This window comes from Bacillus rossius, chromosome 16 (genome assembly GCF_032445375.1).
Source record: "Bacillus rossius redtenbacheri isolate Brsri chromosome 16, Brsri_v3, whole genome shotgun sequence".
Classification (NCBI taxonomy): Eukaryota; Metazoa; Arthropoda; class Insecta; order Phasmatodea; family Bacillidae; genus Bacillus; species Bacillus rossius.
The window spans coordinates 24,989,654-25,012,845 of record NC_086343.1 but is presented as its reverse complement, the minus strand read 5'-3'; the positions used below and the strand labels follow the sequence as shown (position 1 = coordinate 25,012,845).

Below are 23,192 nucleotides of genomic sequence, written 5' to 3'. Positions count from 1 at the left end.
GTATGCTTCACCTATATTCATAAGAATGTGACATGTGGGAAGTAATTCTCTTTTTCCAGAAGCTTGGGGACTTATTTCATAAGAACTGTAAAAGTCTCTCACTAAAGATGTGCTATCTGGGTGTATTGGAAAAACCATCTTGCATACTTCAGGGCTAAATGTACTTCTGGCTAGCTCTTTAACTACTGCCGTGCGTTTCCGTGGACTTGATGGCAGTGCTGAAACCGCCGTCTTCACTTATTAAGAATTCGCGGTCGTTTACAAATTCTAAACTTGGAAATCGGAGAATCACACGCAGTAGCTGCTAATCTTTTTTCGTGATGTGCACTTAGCTGCCGTGCTCTGTCCTCTGCCCTCTTCTTTCCTATTTGATTTTTTTTTTGTCAAATGTATGACGTGACAAGTTTTATTTTCTTCTAGTTTCCTTTTTCCTATCAAGATCTTTCTGAAAGTATAAGGCCCAATTTTCTGGATCCTCAATTTACCTCTTCCCATACTCTGCCATGAGTAAACCTTTTAGTGGTCCCACTGCTTGAAATAAGAGAGGAAATAAGTAATTGGATGGTACTTGCTGTCTAAATGTAAGAATCTAATAGTGACTTCGAAAAATTCTGGTGAGAAAGGTAATTACTGCATGGCTACAACACTAGCCTGTGATTTAGTAACAGAAGCAGAAACGAATGTCATTTTTGGAACAAAAGAGATTGGTCCAATGTAACACCCAAATTCAAGATGATACAGAACAATGAGACACTCAACTTCCTGAAAACTTAAGATCCTTATTCAAGCTCTTGTTAGAAATAAAAATTGTAATTTTCAAACCTATCATTAATGTATTTTCAAATAAATGCTTCTTAAACCAAAACAAAGGGGCTTTGTATTAACTTATGAACGCGTAGCACAAGATACCAATCATAACAACGGTTTTAAGATTGTTTTATTTTTTAACTGGAATTGTTTTGACTTATAAACACTTTTCATATAAGTTACCAATTGCAATATGTCACGTTCGTTACCAACATTTTTATATTAAAAAAACAGCATCTAAAATTTTTATAAAATTTTATCTATAAGTTTTGAGACGATTATATATCTAAATTATAATAATGGAAACCTAATGAAGTAGCCAAAAGAAAAAATTTCACAAGTTTATTGTAACGAACGTGACATGAAAGTGGTTTACAAATGACGCTCAAAAGAGATACGTAAACTTTGCTTTTTCTTCTTGTATTTAGTCCCACAGAAAACTACTCGATTCATGCTACCTGAAACATAACCTATTCTTTCACAGCTAACCAATGCGTAGACATTACAGCTAATAACATATGATGGTGACAGAGAAGTTTCATGCAGATAATATGTCGCATAACGTAGTAACGTAACAAAACCCTCGAGAAATATATACAATAATGTTTGTGATTAGTTGTATCAACTTTGTACTTTTATCTTACACAGAACATATAAGTTTATATTGAGCAAAATTATTTTACGTTTAGTCCTTTGGTTTCACTTTTCGTGGAATAGCTGTGCTGCAGAGCAATAGTAAAAAAAGTTGGAAAATCATTTAAACCATATAAAACATCAGTGGTTGCCAGGAAAAATTACCTATACCGCTGGTAAAATTTATTCTTGTATATCTAATAAGCTACTAGTATCTTTACTCTAAATACTACTAAGTCACATATCACTGAAGACACAATTAGGTATATCGGCAATAAAATATTTTTAGGTTGATAAAAAAGACGATAAAAAATGGGAAGCAAAAACTACTATAACCAAGCAAATTCGAAAAGTAAATATATAGAGAATAAATAATAAATTGTAGATTCAAGCTCATGGATACCTGAGTTAAAAAAAAAAAAAAAATACAAATGGGCAGAACGAAATATTGAAGTCCTGTTATACTGTCAAACTTATGCTTTAAAAACTTTCCAATAATGTTGGTTAAATATAATTTTAGTGTTATGACGACCCCGAAAACGTCATTAGCACTGCCGTGTTTTTTTTTATATATGATTTGGATGACCCGAGTTTTTGTAAAATATTTCGTGTAATAGTACAGCTTCTAATTCAGGTTAAATGTTAACAGAATCATCCAATCAGAATCGTGCCCAGCGGAAACGGAAATAGCGGTCATTTTTCATAACCAATCATAACAATGGCGAAAGTACATAGAAGTTTAAACAAGTTATAAAATATGGGTAAAATGGTATAATGAATCGCGTAAGTAAAGAAAAAACGACCGATGTGTGTGTTACTTTTAAATATTGTAGAACAATTATTTTATAGTGCAACGAGAATTACCGAATGTGATTTAAGCTTGCAATCGTTTTGAAAGTTAATGCATTTATTATGATTGTATTAAGTCAAAGATTTTCATCCAGCAGCCTTCTGTAAAGCATTATTAAATTTAAAAAAATTTAATTTGAGATGTTTAAGCTTTCTCAGTCAATTAATGAATTCAGAGAATAGGACACAATTCAAAATAAATTTGAGGTTACATGACCAATTTTAGTTCATGGAGAAAATTGGAAGCCATTTTTTTGTCTAATTTTTATCCCTCAAACATGATTTCAAATATAGTTGGGAGACGAAAATTTGACCGTCTTTAGAAAAACGTTATTTCAAGTTAAGGAAATATCAAGGTTTCGTAAGATGATTGTCGCCGTGAAATGGCTGTAAATATCTTCACACTTTTTTTTTTGTAACTTGTTGGCGGTTCCTGGTTGCCGCCGAAAGCTAAGAAACCGTTAGTGTAATTAAGGTTGGAAAAGAAATTTAAACTCACGACAAGAAAGAACAGTTATGACCACCATTTTGTGGCTGGAAAACTTCAGCTCACTGCATGATATTTTAGTGTGTAACAGCTCGCAAACCATTGCCTTAAAAAAAATAAAAAAAAAAATAAAAAATGACGGACTATAAGAATAGTTCAGATGTTGATAGAGCAAGGTGACGCACTGGAATAGAAATAAATAACACCTTGATACCAAAATTAAGTCTTCACAGCCTTGTTATCCCGATGGTTCCTTACTTTATGTATTGGCCGAATCACTTTCCCACCACCTTCAAGCCGCATGGCGGACTTTTCAAGTCTCTGGCATTTTTGAGGACTAATATGGGAAATTTTCCTTCAAAACGTGAATATTTCTCTCTTAATAGAGAATTTTTTATTTTCCTGATATTTTTGAGAATATTTGGGGGAATTTTTCCTTAAAAACTGGAAATTTTTAACGAATTTGGTGAATTTTGGGAAAATTTTGACAAATTTGAGTAATTTTTGGGAAATTTTAAATTTCAAGTTCATCCAAGATTTCTGCCGTGATGTCACAATCCAAAATGGTGGTCTGCTCTTCAGCTCCTCTCCTGGAACACTGCCGTAGCACATACTTTTATATACTACTAAGAACAATTTGTTTTATGGCTGAACGCAGGGTAAGCATTCATTAGACACTAAGTGAGGTTATTATAACTAGGTACTTTAGTTAAGTTCTTTGAAAGATTCCTGCGTTAGGGAAGATCGAATTAAAATAATTTAATGAAGATAGTGGGTTTTCACTGTATGTCATAGACCAACCACCTTTGTTTTGTCTTGGTAAGTCTACTGGGGAAGCCATCGTTTCACAGACGAGAGAGCCACACCCGAAGTTCCCCGAAGTTCATGCTCGCTTTTTCCCCCGTATCTTTAATGTAGCTATCCTAACCAAATCAACCGTCCACAATGTTTTAAAGTATTTATAATGTAGCTAACCTAACCTAATTGACCATTAGTATCATTTTATCAACACCGCCATATTTATTTACAATGAACAAAAAAAACCGAACATGCACGATCGGGCGTTTGGCTCTCTCGTCTGTGAAAAGAAGGCTTCCCAAGTCTACTGTGTTCGTCATCATGCTGTCCAGATTCCTTTTTTTTTTGTATCATCGTTGGTTTTTTCGCTGTTATCAAAAGTTGTTGTTTGTCTACATTTAGGCTACTGTTCTCGTTAAAAGTTTTTCGTTGTCAGTCCACTTTGTTTGCCTGTGCCACGATATTTTTTTACCCGAAAAATTCCTTCCACATTATTTTCTGTGCTGTCTATACATTTGAAATTTGACATCGGCTAAATTTGGCTTGTATTTGTGTGTGGTCTTTCTACTCATATTTATTATCCATTCATTTAATGTTTTCCCTATAACAGAGTAATTAATCAATGGCGTATTTCCATAAAACATTTTGTAAATATTTTAGTTACGATATATAAATTATTTACTTATGAGGTTAAAGGAGCTTTAAGGGAGAAGAGAAATAACCTATCATAACTATGAATCACGATTATTTTTAATATAGAAATTTTGCTAAAACATGACCGAAACATTTGGATGGAAGTTTGACCATAAGGAAATGTCTCTACCGTCTGGCCTTAAAAACTTCCTGACTATATTATTCTCAGATATACAAGTATACAGTCATATCTTAGCATATACTTACAGTAAAAGGTGCAAATCGGTAGGATTCGCAAGTGTTTGTCGCGAAAATTCGCGGGGGAAGGGGGGGGGGGGAAATTTTGTGCGCGCGGGTTTTAACCGATTCAAGTAATTTCTATATAGGGTGCTTTTATGCTGTATACTGCCCATATTTTGGCCTATATGCACGCAAGAAGCAGAAAACTTTATAATATAAAGAAAGTTTGCCATAAAACATAGTTTTGACGTTTACGTGTATCAATCCCGTTTCACAGTCGCGATTTTGGAAATGTAAGTAGGCCTCCCTCAGTGAGGAGTTTCTTAATTCTAAGGGAGCCCGGAGCCCCCTTGCATCCCCACCCAAATGATCTACTCCCAACCGCATAGTCAGCTTACTAATACAATCTTGAGTTCGCTGATGGGGTTATCAGAAGAATGATGGGAGTAGGCAACGTTAACCCATCGAAACGTCAGCTCTCGGGGCTTTCCATTAGAAATACAATAAAACAACCGACTTTTCCACGAAGTATTTAACTCAAATAAAAAGTTATTCGTAATCTCAAATAAAAGGATTTTCATAGAAACTAAGCCGTATTTCCACTTTCGAGTTGTATGTTTCGTTCTAAACAAAGTTGAACACACGCTTCGACAAAAGAAGAGGTTCTTCCTATAGAATAACCAAATTTTTGAATTATTCGCCAACATACCAAAAAATTGGTGTAAGGATTCATGTCCAAAGTAAGTGAAGTCATTGTCCGAAGAATTCGCGGAAATGGCCGTAAATTAGGAAGATTCCTTGATAACTTGTAACCAGCGCTCTTCGTAAGTTAAAGGCGAAAATTTCTAACACTGCACGACTTAGCCCTGGCAGAGCTGTGATTGGGGTGTATGTGTATCAAAATTGTCGACATCCTATAACGTTTCGTTTTTAAAAAAATTAGACTAAGTGCGCATGGAAAAAAAAAAAGCTTGAAATAATGATGCGTCAACCTCAGTTCACGCCATGGCCGGCTGAGAATAAGAGATCTCTCATGTCCTCGAAAGGGAAGAAAAAAAAAAGCTTGAAATAATGATGCATCAACCTCAGTTCACGCCATGGCCGGCTGAGAATAAGAGATCTCTCATGTCCTCGGAAGGGGCGGCTCTGGACCACACACAGGGACTCCAATGTCCGGCGCCGAGCGAGCGAGACGTGTACCGACAAATTCGACGCGGCGCAAATTCGACGCGGCGTCTTTCTTTTTTCAGCCGCCACTGTGCCCAACCCGATAGACGTCTTTCTAAGCCGCCTACTATCCGATGGACGCCTATCGCATCTTTCTAAAACGCCTACGACCCGATGGACACCTATCGCATCTTTCTAAGACGCCTACGACCCGATGGACTCCTATCGCATTTTTCTAAGACGCCTACGACCCGATGGACGCCTATTGCATCTTTCTAAGACGCCTACGACCCGATGGACGCCTATCGCATCTTTCTAAGACGCCTACGACCCGATGGACGCCTATCGCATATTTCTAAGACGCCTATGACCCGATGGACGCCTATTGCATCTTTCTAAGACGCCTACGACCCGATGGACGCCTATCGCATCTTTCTAAGACGCCTACGACCCGATGGACGCCTATTGCATCTTTCTAAGACGCCTACGACCCGATGGACGCCTATCGCATCTTTCTAAGACGCCTACGACCCGATGGACGCCTATCGCATCTTTCTAAGACGCCTACGACCCGATGGACGCCTATTGCATCTTTCTAAGACGCCTACGACCCGATGGACGCCTATCGCATCTTTCTAAGACGCCTACGACCCGATGGACGCCTATTCCATCCTTCTAAGACGCCTACGACCCGATGGACGCCTATCGCATCTTTCTAAGACGCCTACGACCCGATGGACGCCTATTGCATCTTTCTAAGACGCCTACGACCCGATGGACGCCTATCGCATCTTTCGAAGACGCCTACGACCCGATGGACTCCTGTCGCATCTTTCTAAGACGCCTACGACCCGATGGATGCCTATCGCATCTTTCGAAGACGCCTACGACCCGATGGACTCCTGTCGCATCTTTCTAAGACGCCTACGACCCGATGGACGCCTATCGCATCTTTCTAAGACGCCTACGACCCTATAGACGCCTATCGCATCTTTCTAAGACGCCTACGACCCGATGGACGCCTATCGCGTCTTTCTAAGACGCCTACGACCCGATGGACGCCAATCGCATCTTTCTAAGACGCCTACGACCCGATGGACGCCTATCGCATCTTTCTAAGACGCCTACGACCCGATGGACGCCTATCGCATCTTTCTAAGAAGCCTACGACCCGATGGACTCCTGTCGCATCTTTCTAAGACGCCTACGACCCGATGGACGCCTATCGCATATTTCTAAGACGCCTATGACCCGATGGACGCCTATTGCATCTTTCTAAGACGCCTACGACCCGATGGACTCCTGTCGCATCTTTCTAAGACGCCTACGACCCGATGGACTCCTGTCGCATCTTTCTAAGACGCCTACGACCCGATGGATGCCTATCGCATCTTTCGAAGACGCCTACGACCCGATGGACTCCTGTCGCATCTTTCTAAGACGCCTACGACCCGATGGACGCCTATCGCATCTTTCTAAGACGCCTACGACCCTATAGACGCCTATCGCATCTTTCTAAGACGCCTACGACCCGATGGACGCCTATCGCGTCTTTCTAAGACGCCTACGACCCGATGGACGCCAATCGCATCTTTCTAAGACGCCTACGACCCGATGGACGCCTATCGCATCTTTCTAAGACGCCTACGACCCGATGGACGCCTATCGCATCTTTCTAAGACGCCTATGACCCGATGGACGTCGACGTAAGTTGAACTGACACGACCCAGGAACGTTAGCAGGCAGCAGATGAACTCTTAAACGCGGAGAACCCATCCTTTTGGTCTGTCTTAGTTTGTGATTGTCCTATCACGGTATGTCTTGTGTAAAAGTAAAATAAAAATGTTAGAGGTGAAAGTTTCATTTCTAATTCATTACGACACATGCGACTCTCTGCCGTAGATGTTTCATGTTCAACGAACATCAGTACGCCTTGATAAAGCCTCAAATATCATCGTAATTTAACCAACACGTTGACTTTATTATGCAAAACAAGTCCTAGTTATTTAATTTCATAACACATAATATTTAATAATCTTTCCTTTAAATTGCGTAAAGTACGGTTAATTAATGTACTTACACTTAAGATACTTCGTTTGTTTTTTCATAGACCAAAAATATATTTGAGGACATTATAAATAAATGCTATTACTCTAGCTGGGAATCAGTGTGGGGAAAATGAATAAATGCGTCGTCATAAACATTACCAACAAGTACTGCCGTATGCTGCAAAAAATGGTAAACATTTAGAGCAACCACGGACTAAGTAGGGGTTGAGTAAACTTTTTTTCTATTCAGCATGCCCGAATAAACTCACAGGTACTAACCAGACAGGTCGAGAGCTGAGAAAGAAAAAGAATGAAGGCGTTTGCATCGTCTGGATATCGATTGTGCCGAGTCAGGTACAGACTAGTGAAGAATATGCCAGAAGTATTCAGTTGCTTCACCGACGTTCCGAATTTCCTGATGATCGAGGGACAATAGTAGGGAAGGGAGACGGATTGTTGGGAGTATATAATCGAATTTTTATCAGTTAAGGCAGGGTGTAAAGATAGAATTCCGATTCCGATACAACATTGGCAGCCTGAGAGGGCACGATGCGCTTTAAGGTTTTGGAGAGTTTTTTGTTAATAAATAGTAAAAATAATAAACTAAAAAAATATATATATTAGTTCACTTAATTGCAAGATTCATCCTCTAAGCGGTGTAAAGGGGTAACGTTAGGAGTAAATAAAAAATTAATATTTCCGAATTTACTTGATCTAAGGGTTAGAAATGTAGAATGAACAACAACCACATGAAGTTACGAATTGTATTTTTTTTTTTAAGTTCTTCCGGATTTCTACTTTTAAGGACGGGAAAAGGGAAGTAAGTAATGTTTAATCATAAAAATTTCTTAGCTCCATAAAAATAAAGCTGTATGTAAGAAACTTAGCATAAATAACGTAAATAATGAATTATGAAGAGTTCTTTCACCTTTTAAACACGCTTTTCTTAGCTTCATACGTATATATGATATTATGTAACGGAAACTTTGAACATGATTTTGACCCTCTTCAAAACGTCGGATTAACTCGAAATTTGGCATACTTTATAAGGACCGATGGCAATTTAATATTTTAAACAGTTAGACCCGTTATCCTAACTAGGATAATCAAGATTAGAGATTTTTTGTTTTCCTAGACTAGATAGCGCGGTATGTCTGTGTCCGGACTAACTCACGTAGGATTCCCCATAATAGTTCATTTGTTTTCTGTGAGTTGTTTTGTTAGTTGATGAATTTTTCTAATGTTTTACGGAAGGCTATCTAAGTGTGTTTTTGAAAAATATTTGACAAACTAACAAAACAGGTAAGAGATTGAAATTTGGTGAATTTATAGCAAATATCTTAAGCTATTTTTTAGCACCTTAAAACATATTTGTTCTTTCTAACCTAAAACTTATATAGCCTTAGCAACACGAAGAATAATTTAAGGTTTTAGGAGGAGATAATTTTGAATGGTTAAGCAGTGTATTGTTTCATATTTTGTGACGATTATGTAAACACTAATTCTAATTATTTAAATAATTGTACCGAAACTGATGCATATGAGTTACACTTTGAACATATTTTCACATAAATTTAGGATATCACGAAATAACCAAGGTATCACGAAATTACCAATTGCCATTTTTGTTTAGTGTAGACACAAACGTAGAAATGACTAGTAAATTTATTATTTTTTATTTTTTGCGATAATATTCTGTCGCCAGTTTCTTCCAGTTACCTAATTCTAAACAATAACTGAATTATAACCTAAAAATTAAGCAAATTATTTTCAGAGTGACTTTTAATCTTATATATATATATATATATATATATATATATATATGTTATTTAGGAGCCTAGATGTTTGGATTTTATTTCAAAAACAAAAACCTCGCCATGAATCAACCAAACAATCTACATAATAAATAATAGTTTTAAAAAACTAAAAAAACGCTTTTATAGAAAATCCAACTAAAAAAATAAAATAAATTTTTACATATTTGAATTAAGATTAGTGTAAATAAAAAAAAGTATTGTAAAAAAACGTGGGGTGCACGGTGTCAATAGTTATAAATATTTCATGGACATATATGAGTACAAGTATTATCTTTTTGATAATATCTTAAGAAGCACCCTATGCTTTTTTGAAAATAAAATATTTTTTTTTTTAATTTACACTATTCTTAATTTATATTTATTATAAAATATTACGCTATTCTTTATTGAAATTTATTAAATTTTATTTTTTATTTTTTAGTTGGATTTTCTATAAAAGCGTGTTTTTCAGTTTTTTAAACTATTATTATTGTTTCTATTTTGGACCCTAAACAGTGAAACGGGTACACATTAGTTTTTAAAGTAGTAAATCATATATCAAAGAAAAATAAGATGAATGTAAAAAACTGAGACAGAATAAGGTATAAATTATGATTTAATATTAGTTTTAACCTTATAAACATTTTTATATTCGACGTAAAAGGGGTGAAATGGTTGTTGATTTTTTTATTGAAAAAACGTTATGTGATATTATTTACAGACATGAAACACCTACCAAATCATTCATGCAAAATTCTACGTTTTAAAAATGACATTTTGAAAATAGTTTTCAATATTTAAAAAAAATATATTCTGATCCAATCAAACATAATTTAAGACTAGGAAATGTTTAATGAATATATGTACCTCAAACTATCATCTCTTATTCGACATTTTCCGAAATATCACCTCTTATGTTGTAACAGAGGTTAATATTATTTAAAAAATAAGAATGTTATGGAATCTATTAAATCATTGTCCATATTATTTTTAACTCTATATTAATATAATTTTATGATAATTGTTTTGGATTTAACATCTGCAGTTTAAAGAAAGAAATGTGTTACGTTTGGTTTTTGTTTAGTTAATAGACATTGCCTAATTTACTTAATTCATAATTTTTACATTGGTATCCCTGTGGAAAAGATAAAAGGGATAACAAATTTGGAGATTTATTTTAAGTAATACTAAGTAAACTAAGAGTCAACTAATACGTTGTATATAATAAATTTTATATCTGTATATTATATTTCAATTAAAGATGTGATTGCATCAAATATCCTTCAATATTGTAAAGTATTTGTAATGAGGTGAAATTATTTCCTAATTCTAAGAATATCTCTAACCATATTACATGAAAGTTTCAGTGTAAACGATGGCATAAACTTTGTTTATTATAATTTAGGTGCGATTTTAAGAATTTTTTTGTCTATCTCATGAAATGAAAAGGAGGAAAGTGTGATTTCATCGAGGTAAAATATATCTTCGAACACTCTGAAATAGAAGTTTTGCAATCAGATAGTAATCTATACTAAAAAATGGGGGGGGGGGGGGGGGCTACGCATAACTTATCCAAAAATTTAATTCTTAAACGGTATTTTATGAAATAAATATGGTATGCACCTGAAATTCATTTGGTCTATTTATTCAGTAAAAATATTTGGAATTAATCACATAACTTAATTTTTAATGGTGAGATTTTAGCGTACTCAGAAATTGTGCGAGCTAAGCCGCGGGATATTAGTTAAATCTTCAATATTATTTCAAAGACATTCTCACACTCACACATACACATATATATATGTATATCGATTTGTTGATAAAATTTTAATGATCTTAAAACGATTTTACGTATTATTCCAAAAGTTTCATTTTATTTTCGGTCCCCTTGACGTGCAGAAAATAAAAATAATAATTATTTGAAAATGTTACTTGTGTAACACACGTAACGCAATTTTCACAACTTAATGGACGCGGATCTTTCGAGCGTCTGACTCGGGATAAGTGAATCTTATGTTCGGGGACCGCCTGCAAAGGGCGCAAGCAAAAGCACGGAGGCGCAGAGATCGACGCTGGCTGGCGCATCGCAAGTATATTCGCCTCTACGCGCCAGGCACCGAACTGGCCCTCTATGGGACTTCAAGCGGTATGTATATTTCTATGGATGCATGAATTTTTGCATCCCGCATGTCAGTGCCCAGGGTTTTCCCTGTGTCTATGCAGGTTTTATCTGGGCCCAACTTATCTAGTTTAGTCTAGAATAGACAAGTGAGGGGAGTTAGTCATGGCGCCAATTGCTGCCATGGCTGGCCAATCCCCCTCCTTAGCACATATGCATGTTCCCCTTTCTGCATGATTAGAGCGTATAGGCTTCAGCCTGAGACGCACTTAGAGTCTCTCCCTAACCCGGACCCCTCCCAATACACTTAGTTTTTAGCTTAGGTTAGGAAAAAAAAATTGGTGGAATATTACGTTTAAAGACTCCTTTCACTCTCTGTACCACTTACAATACTGTATCTACAATTTTGTTTTTATAATACGTCCGTGAAAATACAAGATTTAAACTGTCCAAAAAAATGCATGTTGCAGAAGAAATAATTAAACTTGCACAGACAAGGGCAATGGCACTTGAATACTACGGGTGGTTTGTAAATGGCGCGTTAACACGTTATTTGGCAGGCCAGGCTGCCCGCTGGGCGCTGAGAATCCTAAGATGTACATCAAGTTCTGTCCCTGCCCGAACACGCCCGAATATTCACCTTCGGCCAACCTCGGGATTTTATTTATTTTTGCGCAGGAAAAAATGAATTCAAATATTAAAAGTGGTCGGTTAGGTTATCTACACTAAAACACTTTAAAACACTATGGACGGTTAGTTAGGTTAGTATAGCCACATTAAAATAAACAGAGAAATATAAATATATATAAATAAACCCGAGGTTGGCCGAAGGTGAATATTCGGGCGTGTTCGGGCAGGGACAGAGCTTGATGTACATCTTAGTAGGGTCACCAGACACTGATAACAAAAAAGGAGGACAATATTTTTTTTTTTAAAAAAGCCATGAATTAATTACAATGGAGTACGATATTTTACAATGTTTTGGCATTTAATACAGTTTCAGTATAAAGAATCAAACAAACTACGCAAATACAGCATATTAAAAACACGTGCTTCTGCATGTGCTGCTACCTGTCAAGCTGTCATAGAACTACTTACTAGTGGGGTGACTTCTGCGGACAGCGTATTAGCGCGCACCGCGCCCTTTACTCAGGGTGTAACTGCAGGAATTATCTCACTTTTTAAAAAAAAAGCCGGACATTTTGGAGCATTAAGGAAAATCCGGCCGGACGCAAAAAAATACATAAAAAGGAGGACATGTTTTCCCTTTTTGCCGGACGTCTGGTAACCCTACATGTTTGGCTGCCCGCTGGGCGCTCACCAGGCACGGGCGTCAGGTAGATGATGGTGGTGACGACGGACACCAGCGCCACCAGCACGGCGCTGCGCAGAGCGCAGGTGCGCCCCGCCTCTGCCGCCATGTTCGGCCTCTGTTGACCCACTGGCGCTCTCCTCCGGGCTGGGAGGCGCCAGCGCTCCTGGCGGCGGTCTGGCGCACTAGCACTGCGCGCCAGCGCTCCTGGCGGCTCGGCGGAGAAGTGTACTTACTCCTCGCCTCGCCACGCAGCGCAACTAGGCGGCCGTCCAGGGAACTACGAGCGCCTCTCTCTCGAGACCTCCAAGCCTACTATGTACAATACGGGTCGTTACCACAACGCCGAAATACCATAACGCCGAATGTCAAAAATTGACCACAACGCCGACAGCTAGAAAACTGCTGTGTACCACAACGCCAAAATAACAACTGAATGAATGTGTGTGTGTTTCTTAAATGTACCTGAATGCCGAAATACCACAATCAAACCTAACCTAACCTAACCTAGCGTAGTATAACCTAACCTAACTTAACCTAGCCTATCCTAGCCTAGCCTAACCTAACCTAGCCTAACCTAACCTAGTCTAACCTAACCTAACCTTTGTGGCAGTCCTGCAATGACATTTTTCGGCGTTAGTGCATTTCGGCGTTGTGGTGATTCGATGTTGTGGTACACAGCAGTTTTCTAGCTGTCGGCGTTGTGGTCAATTTGGCATTTCGGCGTTGTGGTATTTCGGCGTTGTGGTGCGTCCCCGTACAATACCATAACCGATCAAGCCCGAATATTCACCTTCGGCGAACTTCGGGATTTTGTTTTTTTCCTTTGAATGACACGGAAAAAAAAACTAGCAATGATGAAAAAAAAATACGTTTTCAGAAATGCGTTAAGAAAAAGGTAAATTACATCGAGTAAAAATATTATCTTCGGATTATCGTGCCTACTGAAAGTCAGAGAAGTCAGAAAATTTTATTCCATACAGAGAAGCTGCCAGAAACCAGGAATATCTCAACCTAGTACAGAGTGACAAAGATAAGGACCCCAAACACGAGGGGGGAGAAGTAATACCTATGGATCAACTGTGAAGACAATACATAAAAGTTGACATTTAACTGATTGTGCATCGCTGACATAGGCATTGAGTTAGATGAGGATTTACTAATTAATATTACGAGTGCAAGTGGGTCAAATAATGACGATTCTGATTTTGCCAAAATGCTGGCAGCTGGTAAAGAATTTGCTGTCAGTAATTATTTAATTGTTTCATATAATTATGTAATTGTTTCATATCAAGGAGATTACTTTCCTGGAAAGGTCACAGCTGTAGAAATACGAGGAGATGCAACTACACTTCAATTTAACTGTATGGTGAAATAGGGAAATTCATGAATGTGGCACGAAAAAGGAAGACAAAATCTGGTTTGAGGAACAGAATTTGGTTAAGAAATCTGATAAATTGTCAATAAAATGGTTAATAAAAGAGGAATGATGTAAATCAGTCATTAATTCCTTTACTCCGATAAAGATGGCTGACTTGTAATGTGGCTTAAAGAATTTTTTTTATGTATAAAATCTGTTCTAAAGTATACACTTTTGCACAGTACCTGTTTCTCAATTTTTTTTTAAAGTTTTGTAATGATTCCATTGTCATTTATTCCTATTACACTTGGTTTGTCAATTTAATTTTGCACATGTTCGGTTAGTACTTCATTTTGAAGTGCATTGGGTGAATAAATTAAAATGGTGTGCATTTGGATTTTTTGTATTCAATATAGATATGTTCGATTTTTATTTGATGTATAATCAATTTAGAAAACCTAAAAAAAAAATAATAATTATAATGTCTTTTCATAGAGTGGTACAAAGATACCCATAACGACAGTGTAACTTTGTACCACAAATTATTTATTTATTTGTATCATAATCTAGTATTGCTAAACTATGTATGAAGTTATGTAGGTATTCAAAACATGTATGAAATTTTAAAGGAAACATGAATAAACTTTGTGTCTTAACATTGTTACTTAAATTAATAATGTTGATTTAGTAGTACAAAGTTACCCCAAATGACTGTACCTAAAATGATTTTGTACATTTAAAGAAACATTGTACACGTCACCTTGAATTTCGCTCTGTTGTGTGCAATTCAGCATATCTGCTTTAGGGTTTACACAGGTTTGTATTCATTTTAGAAGCCTTCGAACTTGGCACATTTAAACGGAATTCGGCTGATATCACGAATTTGAAAGGGTTATAAATTAAAAAACAGAATTTTGTACCCTATAGAGGTTGTTTTTAATATACTATTATTCCTTTGTTATCCTCTGAAATTGGTCAGTAGTGTATAATAGGAGGTTAGAGATCAAGAGCAAGGTGTCGTGTGTAGTGGGGTCAATGACCGAACAAACTATGACGCCACGACGGCCATATTGGATGACATTGACCTTTGTCCTAAACCTTGGACCTTTGTTCTTGACCTCGTCTTCCATCTTGGGTTCCACAATTTTTGAATTTGAACATTGCATGTTTTGTTACGTCCACCATCTTTAATGAATGAATATTTTTGTACTTACTATACACTATCCTTATAAGAATTAATATAGCTAGAGATACGAAAATTTCACGCATTAATTAAGTTGTGATTATACCGTAGTTATTTGGATCCACCCTGCTAAGACCATAATAAAACGATGCTTAGCTAGGAGTGTTTTGAGGTTCCGAAAGTACTCTTGTCTATGTATAGCACTTTTTTTTTGTTTGGCGAAGAACAAGCAATAACTTTCGTAACAAGCAGAAAACAATGTCCTGGTTGGCATTATTTCTGACAATTTACGGACGTACAACATTAATAATATTCCAACCATTAATAAAGACTCACTATAATGAGCACTTTTTATGGCAAAAATATTTTATGGCATCATTAATGAAAAAATTATTTTTTTCATATTTCAATCAAAATAATGGCTTGTCATCAGAACCGTTTCAACAAATATGTTGCGTCTGCAGGTATTCGTGAATGACTTCATAAATTCTGTTGTAAAGGCGTACGGTAGTAAAACTTTATCATTAGATTTTTTGTGACTAATCGAAAGCATTTGATATTTGTAGTTACATTTATACAGGAACATTTTTTATAAAATAAATAGTTTCCAATTGCATTAATGTTTATTTAGTTATTCCAGAACTAATGAAGTAATTTGATATAAAAAAGAAATACAATCAATAGTTAACTTAAGCCTAACATGCATCTAAGTATTTTACCAATAATGTGAGAATTGAAGAATGATTTGTTATGCTTTCTATATGAAAAAAAATTTTTAATGCTTCACGTAATACCATTTATAAATTAGTTTATTGCACTGTTAAACAACCTATGTACAGAACATGCATGTATGTTAATGCTTTATTAGGTGGCGGAAGTTTTTCTAATCACGTGCCTAACAAAGCATAAGTATGAACATTACCTATGGCAGTCATTACCATGGTAAATCTTCTAAAAAATTTGAACTTATTTTTTTGTCGTTTAGTGGTTAGTAGACCCTAAAAATATTATATATATATTTTTTTAGGACCAAAATATTCCTAATATTGAGGAAAATAACTCCAGGCTGATAAAATATAGGTGGATTAAGTTAGTAGGCAAAATCGAACCAAGGGATTTATGTGGGGAAAGTTTTTCGAAAAAAATAAAATAATTCGATGAGTTACTTAATAAGGTAAATATTGAATCCACTAACAGTTATTATATCTCGTAAGAATAACACAAACATAATTTTAAATATGTTTTTATTGATCTCAATAAGTGGTTGTCATATGTTCTTGTAAATTGTGTTTGTGTTCATTTAAATTAACAGTGGTACAACACACAAACTTTCTTGTGATATTTGTAATTTTTTATGTGTATGTGTATAAAAATACTTAAAAATATTATACTTTAATGAAAATTAAATTGATGTTAATAGAAAAAATATATATACTACTTATGAACCACACAAATTTCACTAACTTCTTATTATATTACAGGGTAAGCATATATCAATAATAATTTTTACTCATGATAATATACTCCCGATGGTAACATTAGACACGTAACAGCTTCTGACTCAGCATGTAGGAATCTATCACACAGTTATTTACACGACATAAATATTATTGATAGCTAGCATCCAATCAAACTTAGATCGAAATTTAATTTTAATGGCATGAATTAAATTAAGGGATGTCAATGCATACTGGTTTAAGACCATACTGGTCTTCAAGAGCGTATATTTAGAAGCAGTATAATAAAAAACACATTTACTCTTACATATCACTCAAATTATTCTAAAAAATTTAGTTCTTCACAATTATGTTCTTGGCAAGACTTATGTTGATGTTCTTCGTGTGATTTTGAATATTCCTGTCAACATCTATGTTGGTTTTCTCCATGTGCTCTTGATTATTCCTTTTTAATATTCGTATTTTCTCCTTGTGCTTCAGTTTAACACTGACAAGATTGCTATTGATGTTCTCCGTGTGCTCTTGATTATGTCTGGCGTCACTTCTGCTGATATTCTCCGAGTGTTCTGGTTATTCCTGAGAAACAAATTCCCTGCATGTGATTCGTAATGAGACAAGTAATTTTATTAAGAGTTTCCCGTACTTAGTGATTACCTGTAACCAAATATGCAATTAAAATAATTCATTTTAATCAGGTACATTTCAAACAAAACGCATTTATTACTCATTCGAATACTATGTCTTTAAAAAAACTGAGAAAAACTATTATTCCATGAAACTAAAAAAAATCATACAAGTCCAAATATGTGTGTTATTTTTTGATATATACCTTATTTAATTTTCGGTCTAGTAAATTTCTCCAGTGCCGTGCAGTCAAAGGAGTATGTATTTCAGTCCCGAGATCCAAACTATCAAAGTTCGAAATTAGTTCTGGTATACAGTTGTAATTATTTATTCTTAGACACAGTTACCGAGCGGGCGTAGAACTGAGTTGATAATCTGAAGGTCGTAGGTTCGAATCCGCCCAGCTCCAAAGTATTCTAAACTTCTTTATATATGTTAAGGAACCACCATAAGAACAAACATAGAACGATTTTTACAGTGAAAGTAGCCAATACTGGGAAGAATATAAAATTATGACTATCCACGATGGTAGTGAACCTAGCAGGTGACACTATCACAACCGAGACCCAACTGTGCAGGATTACGGATAAAATAAATGTCAAACCCGAAGATCTTGGGCATCCAGCAATGGAAAGTTCCATCACGGCCAAATCCTGAAGCTTGACAAGATACTACAAGAATCCACCTCAAAATCGTGGTAACATAAGAATAGCGTTGTGCCAGTGCGAACTACTATATACTACTCATATATTTATACATATGATTGTTTTAGCATAAGAATATATTAACAAATACGTTCATCGAGGGCAGACACAAAACAATTCAGCCTCCAAAAACAATATTTAGAGTTACAAATTCTCGTTTTACTTGTCTCATTTAAAAACAATAATAAATTAAATAGAAAGCATATTTTCAGAAAATATTCAGAATAAATCCTAAACAAATATTAATTGTTAATTAAAGAAGAAACAAAGACGAAATAGGCCTTACATAAACCTATAAACTTGAGGCTTAATACAAAATTAGAAAAAGTATTAAAATTCTACAATATTATTTTTAACCACCGCCAAAGACGATGTGATAAGGAGTTCATCTACTCAAATAACACTACGTTAGTCACCACCAAAAGACGAGGCCGTGTAGAGTAATGTTACTCGTCTAGCATGATTCAAGGTCCGTGGTTCGCCTCGTTGATGTAATCGGCAAGCGGGAAGGTGGTACTCGCTTAGCTGTCCGGGGCTAAAGTGGCAAGGATCCAAAATGGTCCCCGCTCTTCGCTAGTTTCTCAGGGGACGGCTGCAACCCGCACCACTCGCGCCGTGGCCTGAAGACACACACACACTAGCGACCACAATCTCAGTGCTGAATAAACTCATTGGCCGAATCCCCAGCAAAACTTCACGCAAGGCTGCGTCGTAGTTCTGGTGAAAGAAAGAAATGCTTGTCGCATAATAACAGTTCAGTCACTATGGTAATAATCAGTGACACAGATTCATTACGTCAAGAATCAACTGCCATGCACTCCTTCGTCACTCAATGCCTGCCTCACAGCAGCTCTCATTCCGACTCTTACTAGTCCTTGTCTTCAAACGGTCACTCGCTCGGCGACTTCACCAAGTAGACTCATAAAAATACCTAACTGGTCACTAAACTACTGCACGAAAAATACTACTCGCTCAGCTAGTTAGCAACTCACTACTCGCTTAGAAGCTTAAAGTAGTTTCTATAAGACTTCACTTCATACGTCGGTCAGCAGCGAAGAACATTAATTCTAAATTCACTAGTATTGTCTGAAGAGCGGCGGGCTCACCAAAATATCACTCAGTCCGACGAGGTGGGCGGCGGGTAGCGTGACGTCAGCTGTGTTGGCGGGAGAGGCGGCGCCTTGTTGCATGTCGTCGTGGCTCCGGGTTGGCTGCCTCGGTGGATGGGCGCTTGTACCCACTCCGCTCGAGAACTGTTCTACTGCAGGCGGCCTCCACGTGGCCAGCACCCGGCCACTGAGCGGTCAAACCGCCTGGACTGTTGTCCCGGGCCTGTCTGGCGCTGAGTGGATGTGCCGCATCAGGCGTACAAGAGGCGCACTGTCCGAGCTAAACTCCTCCAGAGACAGCCGGTGGTATCAGCACGGAGATCAGGCGTGGAACACGAAAGTTATATGAGGATGAAAAATCACTCAGCATCAATATGAAAAAAAATTATTATTATTATTATTATTATTATTATTATTATTATTATTATTATTATTATTATTATTATTATGTACTTATTATTATTTAATCGTAAAGTCGAACAATGTGTTAATTTATTACAGTATTTTTTTAAAAATTACAGTGACTTCAATTTACCCTAAGAGTCACTACTACATATAGCAGCTATATAGAAATGTGCTAAAACTTATAAACTTTTAACAATTTTATATAAAACTAGATAATGCCCGGCATGCGTTGCAATGCCTCAATCAATTTTTTAATTTTTTAAACGTATACTAAGCATCTCTCTTTATCTCTCTAATTCTCTATCTCTCTATGTATATCTCTATAACTCTCTCTATCTTTCTATTTATATCTCTATCTCTCTATATATATTTCTACATATATATCTCTATATATCTTTCTAGCGGACCTGACAGACATTGTTCTGCCCAAATGTACTTTTTGTGAGATATGGATATGGCGGTAAGTATTTCTACGCTGGACATTTTTTATCTTCTCATTATACATACCCCTCCTCTTGGGCACGCCACTGCCGTTACCAAAAACGTTTCCCATGTTTACACAGAAGGCAACAACAATGCAAAAGCCCGTTGTCATGGAGGCTAATTATCAACAATGCTTAGTTTTTTTGCTTTTAAAGCGTGTTTTTTTTTTAGTTTTTTCTTAACTCAGAATTGAGATAAAATATCCAATTGTGAATCTAAACCATCCTCGAATCCCCATGAACTCACACAAAAAATTTCATCAAAATCGGTCCAGCCGTCTAGGAGGAGTTCAGTGACATACACACGCACACAAGAAATATATTTATAAAGATAGACATATTGTAAAAAATGATTGAACTGACGAGGTTATAAAAATTTGCCAAAATAATAATTATCAAATAATTTTAAAAGTTATGTCGAAAAATGAAGTAATGAATTAATTCCGTTAAAAATATGGCAATACTAACGAACATACCAATTAACAGGACACAAAAATAATATTCTAAATGTTTCCATTCAAGCGGTATTGCATTATCCACCTTTAAGAATTTTTGTTTTTGGGTGTCTATGCTGGACATAAAATCTACAATGCACTTATCAGATAAACCTGTTTCCGCCATCAGCGAAGCTACTGAGCTAAGTTCCTCTAGAAACGGAAACTTTTCTCTGATTGGAAAGACTAATAAAATGCTTAAAATTATTTCGTCCATGATGTGAAGAAGTGGACGGTTATCTTTAAAGTTTTCTTCTCGAGTTGCATAGTATGAGGCCAGAGTGACCTCTGTGGCAGTACAGACATTTCTGTGGGCCCTAACCATGTAAATAGCATCAGCTTCCATTTCTACTGTAAACAATGATTCAAAAATAAACATTTTAAGGGGGTCTTCGTCTTCCATTGAGTAAATAATTTCATTTGCATCGTACTCGATGTCTTTATTTTGGCGTATACCAATAGCAGTCATCAAGTTCGAAGCAATAAGTTCATCAAAAGTGTTGATATCGGAATAATACTGAGGAACCATCATGTAACTGTGAAATGAACCGGTATATGCGTTATTTAACACTATGTTAAATATTATCAAACATGTTAAAAACAGACGCAATGAGTTCGTTCGGGGATAGTTCAAAAATGTTCCTACCTGAATAGTGCGGTATATTTCAAGGCTATCAAAATTTCGAATTTCTATAGTATGAAAGATAATTTGCACAAGCTTGCAGATACAGATCATAAATATAATAAATGATATGTATGCTATCCAGGTGGAATATGAAAAAGGTAATATGCCAATTTTCCAGCGAGGCAGTTTTTCTGCAGCCGGTACTACGAACACTAAAACACTGTTAATAAATGGATAAATTGATTTGTGTAACTTGTCTTCAAACAGAATGTCTGGATAAATATATATATCATATTTCTCCCCATATGTATCAGGAAGGGACCATTGAGTTTTGTCTATTGAATCGGTTCCAAGATCTTCAACTAACGTAAAGTTGTATTTTTCAGTAAATACTTTAAATGCGTCTTGGTAAATGCCCCCAAGCACAACATCACCGTTTTCTTCAACTTTTTTGTATACGAAAGGAAACATATTGGGGATTTTAATTGTAATGGGGAATCCCTTTGCATCATGTATTGTCTTATCAAACACATCTGCACAATCATCAGCTGTATTCAGCGATCTTCGCGTAAATGTACCTCCTTTATCAAATGGATTGAAACTTAGTATTTGCACTTCCTCAATAGGAGCGTTATCTATTTCATGATTTACATATCTGAATATGAAGAAGCAGTGAAAGACTTCTAGTTTTGTCCAGAACATTCTCAGAATATTTTCGATCTTCTTGGTGGAACCTTGCACCCGACTGGTTAAGAAGAGCAAGACGTAAGATTTGCTATTCCAAAACTTTGACTCTTTTATTTCAGTTCCAGATACTTTGTAGAAGTCATCTTCATAGTTTCCAGAGATAACAACATATGCACTAGTTCCGAATATGTTTCTTTTCATATTAAGAAAATGTTTGCTAATTAAAACAGTGTTAAGGACATAATTGGTGTTATATGAATACTCTTCTATGTGGCGTATTACATTATCTGTAATGTTTGTGTATTTATTGTTTATCCTTATCTGAATATATCTAAAATTACGGTCACAAAGGTTATTTAACACTGCCCCTGCTGCTGATATAACGTCTGGGTTAACCGGCTGTAGTGTCTGTTGTAAGTATGAAGATATATTTTGTCCTGTTGACTGAAGGATTGACACGCACATCCAAATAATTACGCTCAGATATTTATACTTTTGCATCTTGTTATGGCTCCAACCAATATCTGCAAACATAAAAACATTAAAAAAAAACAATCAACCTAACTTTATTATCTAAATATACACAATGCTAATCCAAAAAAATAGCCCGCCTATGTTAGTATTTATATTTTTCAAAGTTATAAAATCATTTTCGTGTTTTTGTTTTGTGATCGATGTCATTTGAATTATTAATCATTAATTTTGATAAATAAGGTTTTTTAATGGATTGGATTATTTTATTTCACAGTATTCATAATTGCAGACTTGTAACTTAAATCAATTAAATGTTATATCATTTCCTACCTAGTCATAACATTGTGTTTTTTAAGCGTTTTTATAAGAGTTCTAAAAATTGTATTGTGTGTCTGTTTTAAATATATTCCTTTCTCGTTCAATTATTGTATTTGAATATTTTTTTAAAAAATTCATATTTTAATAAATATTTCGAGTTTCTTAAATGTTTATTGGTTTAATCATTTTAATACGTGTGTCTTACGGCGAGTATTAATGTAAACAAGTTTAAAATTATATTACTACAAATTTTTTAATATTTTACCCTTTAAATATTCGTTAGGTGGTAAGCGCACATCGTAAAAATTCCCTCTCATATTTTTTTGCATTACATGCTTAAATTAGTTTAACTTCAATATGTTTTATTTTAATACAAACAAA

General features: G+C 35.8%; 1 protein-coding gene across 1 annotated transcript in view; it reads right to left on the bottom strand.

Moving 5' to 3' along the window:
- Nucleotides 1-13,007, bottom strand: part of LOC134540063 (uncharacterized) — a 62,871-nt gene extending 49,864 nt beyond the window's left edge. The window contains exon 1 of the mRNA XM_063382522.1: nucleotides 12,899-13,007. Coding sequence (XP_063238592.1) covers nucleotides 12,899-12,998 — 100 coding nt within the window. The 5' untranslated portion in view covers nucleotides 12,999-13,007. The remainder of the gene's footprint in view (nucleotides 1-12,898) is intronic.
- Nucleotides 13,008-23,192: the final 10,185 nt, after the last annotated feature.